The 7,282-nt window shown below is 48.2% G+C and overlaps 1 protein-coding gene across 1 annotated transcript; it reads right to left on the reverse strand.

The window, feature by feature from the left end:
* Nucleotides 1–369: 369 nt before the first annotated feature.
* IGFBP1 (insulin like growth factor binding protein 1) lies at nucleotides 370–5,518 on the reverse strand. Its single transcript, XM_003268908.3, has 4 exons — nucleotides 5,005–5,518; nucleotides 3,298–3,467; nucleotides 1,951–2,079; nucleotides 370–1,054 (listed from the first exon to the last, which is right to left on the reverse strand). Exons 1-4 carry the CDS (start codon nucleotides 5,351–5,353, stop codon nucleotides 923–925), a joined length of 780 nt encoding a protein of 259 aa, XP_003268956.1. The 5' UTR covers nucleotides 5,354–5,518; the 3' UTR covers nucleotides 370–922.
* Between the last annotated feature and the right edge of the window lie 1,764 nt (nucleotides 5,519–7,282).

The raw sequence follows: 7,282 nt of genomic DNA on the forward strand, positions 1-7,282 counted from the left end.
GCACTTCTGTCTTGTGTTTAAGAGGAAAGAAACCCTGTTCCTATTTATAAGTTGAACGGAAGGGACAAATCAAACCAAGAGGAAGAGGCTGAGGACCCTGGGGAGGATGGGGACTAATGGAGAGGTGGGACACAGGAATGCCCAACCTGGCCGGGAAGAGGAGGAAGGTCCCAATGCCACTGGGAAGCGGAAACCCTGGGGCAGCCGGGGCAAGATCTAGGGTAGTTGGGACAAGGGGCTCTGCAGACCCAAAACACCATCTTGATATCACAAAAGCACAAAATGCATAAGGAAGGTGAGGGTGAAGGACAAAGGGATTTCAGAAACAAAGACAGTATCACTAAATAAACATCCACAGAGATAACAGTATTTCCATGCAGAATATTTATTGTAAATGTTTCCATTATAGACACGTGTTTGACAACATATCCAGTGTACATTTTAACAGGTGGCAACATCACCACAGGTAGCTTTGATTATGTAATCAACACTTTTTACTTTCCCTACACACGTACATCAAATGTGAATGGTGGAATATATAAGTTAATCGTCCTCCTTTAAACTACCTGAAAAACTACTCTCTCTTACTTCATTTTGCATTTTTCCATGCTCTTTAAAAACAGACACAGGAGCTTTGGAAGAGCAGAAATGCAATTACTTACATACAATATGATGAGAAGTGTTTCATGATACACAAGTTGACATAGTACACGTTATTAACATAGTACAAGTTTTTAGTGTGTAGAAAAAATAAACTTACAGTGAATAAATAAACAGCTTTCTATATCAAGTTATGTATGGAGTATAAAAAGTAGTTACTATATATATATACATATACATATATATAAATGTGCATGTTCTAGAGTATAAATATACTATATACTTAAATATTTCACGTGACAGAACATTATTTCATCTGTTTTCAGTTTTGTACATTAAAATACGTCTGGCAGTTGGGGTCTCCCCTGATCTCTGGAGACCCTGGGATCCTCTTCCCATTCCAAGGGTAGACACACCAGCAGAGTCCCGCCTCTCCGTCCATGGATGTCTCACACTGCAAAGACAAGACCAAGGTCAAGGGCAGCAGATGACAAGCTGACAGGGAAAGTAGAGCTATAGCTGGCCCTTTTCTCAGTGCAGCCGAGCACTGCAGAGCTAAGCCAAGAGTCCCGGCTGTGAAACCAGCTGCCCATGATGCAGGCAAATCTCACACCCTCCTGGTTCTCATCATAAAACAGAGACAATGGCCGAGTGGCACATGCAATAATGACTTCCCACATGTGTTAAACAGTACAGTGTGTGCACAGCTGTCTGCTTCATAGCCTGATGTCAGGGGAGCCCAACCCAGAGGGAACATGTCTCATGTGTGCCCCACTGTTCATTGCCTGTGAAGCAGGGCCTAGTCCTCAGTTTCTCCCAATAAAATCTACAGAACCTGTACTTCGCTGAGACCTAAAGCACTCCTCAATATGAAATCTTGGTCTGTTTGATCTCATTTATTATCTGGCAAGCCACAAAAATGTTGTTGTGTTTTATTAGACAGTTCAGGGAGAAAAAAGTGTAAGAGCTGTCCACATAGACACTTGCTTTCCTAAGTTAAGTTTGTTCCCTTCCTCTCTTATATAGGTGAGGAACCCGAGATCCAAGCGTTAGGGGGCCTAGGAAAGTCTTCCATAGCTATTGGCTTGCTGAGTGATGGAGCTCAGGCTTAGCCCCAGGGCCCCGGTCCAGTGCGGGCTTTCCTCCTCTGGTGGTGACATATTGGCCTGTTCAATAGGCTTTCTTCACCTAGATTTCCAGGTTCCCAGAGGGATGGATCTGGCTCAATACAACCACTTCTGGTGTCTACTTTGGAGTGGACATTCTTTGCCATGAATGACCGTAGCTTGGCAGGAATGTAGGGCAGTAGTCCCTTTCACCCTGACGACACACATCGGCAAGGCCACCTACCTGTCTGCTGTGATAAAATCCATTCTTGTTGCAGTTTGGCAGGTAAAATTTGGAAATTTCTTCTCCTGATGTCTCCTGTGCCTTGGCTAAACTCTCTACGACTCTGTAGAGTTCTATTCGGCAGGGCTCCTAAGAGAATAACTTGACATTAGGATATCTAACAAGACACAGTGAATTATCAGCCTAGACAGTGACTGATGGAAGAGGTTTTGTAGAAGCAGGAGTGGCCCTACGATCTGGCCACAGGGACCTGGGACTAGGTGTCATGTGATGTGCTCCCTCTGGGCCTCTTTTTCCCACCTGCGGTTAGTCTGTCTTAAGTTGTTCAGATAAAGAACAAGAACACCATTCTCTCCCTCACCAAACACTCTCTCAACACCTGCACAGAGACATCCCCTGGCAAGAGCCTCACCAACACCACAAAACTCTTCCCAACTCCTCCTGCCACTTACTGAATACTTTTGGCACCCGCCATCTGGTTAGAAGAAGAGTGGGCATAACTCTTAATTAAGAATTTAGCAGAAGAGATTTCTAGATTTTGAATAACTTCTGCAATCTACAAGGCTATTTTACATAAACTAAATCAAGTGAGGATTAAGGCATTCATTTGGATAATTTAAGAGTTAACTTTCCTCCATTTATCATTATTCTCAGATGAAATTCCAAAATGTTGAGAAAATGGTTAATCCTCCCTTTTTCTGGGTAGGCATGTTTGTGGAAGTAATTTTTTTCCTCAAATCAAGTCACTCCGACTTTGATTCTCTGTCGCCCTCAAGTGGTAGAATTCAAAACAGACATAATTAAGATAATGGGGAGTTGATGTTTAATGAGTTCGGAGCTTCAGTTTGGGAAGACGAAAATTCTCAAGGTAGATATTGGTGGTGGTTGCAGAATAACATGCATTACTTATTGTTACTTAATTCCACAGAAACCTATGCTTCAAAATAGTTAAAACAGTAAATTTTATGTCTATTTTATGACAATTTTTTTTAAAGGGAGGCAAATGATACAATGGGGGTGAAAGCAGTTAGGCCCTTGTACTAAGTTTTGGAACAATGTAACTCAATGCTCTGACACCCTTTAGAGAGGAGCTCAGAGACATGAAGTAACTTATCATCAGGAACTACATTTTCTTTGCATCCAGTGGGCTCCTCTCCTGAAAGTCCATGTGTTCACAGCTTGACAAAGTTTAGCTGAGAAATGGCCACTAGGTTTTGGGGGGAAAATCCTTTATTTATTTCCAGGGCATCAGGACCAGGAAGGAGTGGGCCAGGTCTGCTCGTCACAGCCGACTCAAGCTACATCCTCTGACAGGAGAGTTCCCACCACCCACCTGCTGGGCCTCACCTTCCATTTTTTGATGTTGGTGACATGGAGAGCCTTTGAGCCATCATAGGTATTGATGGCATCCCAAAGGATGGAATGATTCTCTTCAGAAGGGGCCATCAGATGGAAATTATCCAGGAGCTCCTCCTCAGTTATCTCTGTGCTCTCTGGGCTTTCAGGGCTCCCTGCCTCTGGAAAGGAAACATTGCAGACCCCATGAACCCTCCCAAAGCATCTGTACCTCTCGGGCCCCCACGAGATCACTTCCTTCCCTCAAAACCAGGCTGGGCCATGAGGATGGCCACATTCCTTAACCTGATTTTCACTGACTCTCACTGTAAAGGACCTTGTAATGGTTTCCAGGAAGAGTGATGACCCAACAGCAATGCCAGCTCTGTTCCTGACAATAGTAAGTTTCAGGGCCTGGCAAGGTGACCCACATTTCTGCTTTTAAAGCAGCAGGGGAGCAGAGCAACAAATGCATTTGCTGAGGCTGAGAACAACCCTAAAGAAGCAAGGATTAGAGTTCAGTTCCTAACTGCATTAGTGGAGAGCCTCGAAACCTCAGCTTCCCCATCCTTAAAATGGGGATTTTACTAATATCCCTGAATGGTTGGTACAGTTCATCTAGAAGTGGAGTCTAGAATGCAGCTCTCCTGACCCAGAGTATTACCCTCTTCTATTTTGGGGCCCCTGCCTTCCCACGTCCTAAGGGACTTATCTGCAACACCCCCTCCACCCCCGTGCCAAGAGGATCTTGCAGATAGAGTCCAAAGGTGCATGAACAGAATCAGCACACTAGCCTATAAGGGACCCCCTGTGGAAATCCATCTCCTTGAGGATCAGTGAGACGACTCCCTTTCATTTCCTCTAAAGGGCAGAGAATCTGCAGGAAATCCCTGTTCCCTCCTTGGAAGGGTCACTGACTCTCACGCACTCACTCTAACACCCTATCAGGGTATGGAAGTCCTAATTCCTCCAAGAATGGCACAGGACAGGACGTGCAAGCAGCCCAGATGAGGAGATAGGGGCTGGAGTAGAGAAAGAGGCATTTCCTCCACTTCCCGCTACAAACAAATGCCTGCTTAAATCCAGGAAAGAACCTGATTGTCATGTTCTTAGGGGGCAACATACACATCAAACATTGTTTTTCTATGGCAATGAATGGAAGTGAAGCTTTTAGCCTCAACTCTCACATTATGTTCTGTAAACATCTGGGAAGCACATACTGTATCCAGGACGTATATTACAAAGGACGTTCCAAACACCTCCTGGGGAGGCCAGCAGGAGGGATTCCCTTCTTAGGCCTTCCCGGATGCTCCAGCCACTGGGGCTGCCCACATGCTGGCAAGGAGACTGGTGGGGGACCCAGGGTGGCATCCCAACTGTGGAGGCAGCCCCACCGCCTCCCTCTACTCTTGCTGTCTGGGTCTCTAAAGATCCCTGGGCTACGAGGGCCAAGTGTGAACTTCCTCCTTGAGTCTCCACTAAGCTATGTGTGCCCTGGAACATCTTCCTTCTTTTCCCAGGGCACGTCCTGCCAAGACCATGCAATCATCGGCCTCCACTGGGTGACCCAAGCTCCTTCCCCAATTACGTGCTCTGGTTTCAAGCTCTAGTTGTGGACAAGCCCCTGCCTGGCTGCAGCCCCACCCAGTAGTTAGGGGAGTGGGGACGGGAGGTGCCGGCGGGGCAGGAGGTGCTGGAGCAGGGACGGGACTGTGGTACCTGCAGCATGGGAAGCGGAGGCGTCAGACTCCCGCACGCAGGCGCCTTGGCCGCGGGTGAGGGCTTGCAGAGGTTGCTGCTCCCCCGGCAGCGCGCGGCAACTGAGTCCCCGAGCGCAGCGTGCAGTGGCCACGCCGCACGCGGCGCCCAGAGGCAGGGCGCACATCGGGCAACAGCCGCAGCCGGCGGACCGGGTAACCTCCGAGCACGAGGCGGGCACCGGCGGGCAGAGCGCGAGCTTCTCGGCGGAGCAGGGCGCGCACTGCCACGGAGCGCCGGCTGTCACGCCGACCTGGACAGTCAGCAGGAGCAGTACCAGCCAGACGCGAGCAGCGGGGACCTCTGACATCTCCAGGCGCGGGCAGCAGACAGGGGCCGATGCTCTCTGGGCTGGTGGCGGCGGGCGGTGGCCTATACTCTAGGCAAGTGATGGTGGAGCGGTGGCCAGTGCTCTCTGGGAGGGTGGCGGCGGCGCGGCGGCAGATGCTCGCTGGATGGGATGGCGGTGGCCGATGCTCGCTGGACACAGCGCGCACCTTATAAAGGGCACAGGCCGCGCCACTTGCACCAGGAGGTTAATGATTGGCAGCGCGGCACGCTAGGAGCTGAGTGTTCAAAATAAGTTTGTTTTGCTAGTGCACCCAAGGCCCTACGCAAACCGCAGATGGGAGGAGGGTAAACGGTTTTGATTTCATACTGTTTGTCCTGTTGTTAGGGGGGTTCAGGCCCTGAGTTAAAGTCCAGTTCTAACAAGTGCTCAGCTGGGAGGGGGATGACGTTTGTTTTTGTCAAAAAGACAGCCCAGGCCCAGCTGGCCAGGCTCTTTAATTGACACAGAAAAAGCCCTAGAGATCTCCTGCAAAGCGTCTTCTGCAAAAATTAAAAAATCCTGGGTAACACCAGCCCACTCAGCAGTTCTCAAATGCAGAAACCAAGGCCCAGAGTGAGGAAAGGCGAGACGGGGTTAGAATCCAGGTCTCTGCAAGCCCTAGCGTTTTATCTGTGGAAAAGCCCGGAATTGCTTCTCTTTCTGCAGGAAAAAGCCTCCAACCTGCAAAAAAACAAAACAAAACAAAACAAAAACACAGTTCATCCTAGGGCTCTGCCAAGCTCCCCAATCTAACCAATCTCACTCTACCTCCAAGAGCCTTTCTCCTCTTTGGAGGGGCAGTTAAGAAGGCCTAACAAGGTCTTGTTAGCAGTGGAGCCAGAACCCCAGGGCACCCACGACTTTCCCGCGTAGGCCAGATATTTATCAGTAGCAAATGTGAAGTTTTTCTCTTTAGTTAAAATTCTCATTTCTCGGATATTCTCCTTCACAGGAAAGAAGTCACAAGAAAAAAAATCCTTCAAAGAAAGTCAGAATCAGGCTTATCTCCAGGAGTTGCAGGCTCTCCCCATCACTCCCTCCATGGCCTTCCAGTGGAGGGCTGTGATCAGGGAGTGTGCCATGCTCCAGGCCTGCCCCTTGGCCTCTCCTGTGACCCCCAAACCCCACATTTTCCCACCCACCTGCCACCATCTTTGCCTCCCATTCCGGGCACAGGCTCAGGGCTACCCTACCTCCAGGCCTGGGCCTCCTATTGTCCCTTCAGATCCTTTAGGAGTGGTGTTGCCAAACTGGGAAATTGGAGGTGGCTTGTCCAGCCCCTTGCTTTGTAGAGAACACTGAGGCCAGAGAAAGAAGGATATTGCCAGGTGAAAGTCACAGAGGCTATAATGGTGGATCCTGAACAAGAATTCACATTTCTGATGCCCACACAGTCCTGTTTACTGTAAGCAAGCCCTAAGTAAATGCATTTCTCTCTAATCTGGCTAAAACACTCTAAAACGCTAGAGCATTGCTGAATCACCTCAAGCGACAGTCATTCTTACATTCAAGGAAATGATCCCTGCTGCTCCCTTCAGGGACGGTGTAAGGGCAGGTGAAAATAATAACTGCCCTGAAATTCTGAAGCTGGAGCTAGAATGGTCTGTGCTAACAATGCCACCCTCAGCTGTTTATCCTACAGATAATGAGACAGACGTGCGAGATCATTTTAAACTTACGTGAAAAAATACATAAGCCAATCCCTATCCGGAAGCCATACTGCAAACAACCTAAATGCCCATCTCTAGGTGCTGGATACATAAATCCTGGGGCATCCTTCCACTGGAAGACAGACAGCTATTAACAAGAAAGAGCAACTCTGATTTTCTTATAGAGAAAAATCTCTAAAAGTACAGTGATTCAACTTAAGTAAAATCTCCTAGCTAAGTACAAATGAGAAAGTACAGA

This window comes from Nomascus leucogenys, chromosome 17 (genome assembly GCF_006542625.1).
Source record: "Nomascus leucogenys isolate Asia chromosome 17, Asia_NLE_v1, whole genome shotgun sequence".
In the NCBI taxonomy this organism is placed as follows: Eukaryota; Metazoa; Chordata; class Mammalia; order Primates; family Hylobatidae; genus Nomascus; species Nomascus leucogenys.

Coding starts and splice junctions, on each gene's coding strand:
- IGFBP1 (XM_003268908.3), bottom strand. CDS start 5,353: ATGTCAGAGGTCCCCGCTGCTCGCGTCTGGCTGGTACTGCTCCTGCTG. Junction 3,468..5,004: donor CTCCGCTTCCCATGCTGCAG/GTACCACAGTCC, acceptor TTTCCTTTCCAG/AGGCAGGGAGCCCTGAAAGC. Junction 1,055..1,950: donor GATTTTATCACAGCAGACAG/GTAGGTGGCCTT, acceptor TTGTCTTTGCAG/TGTGAGACATCCATGGACGG.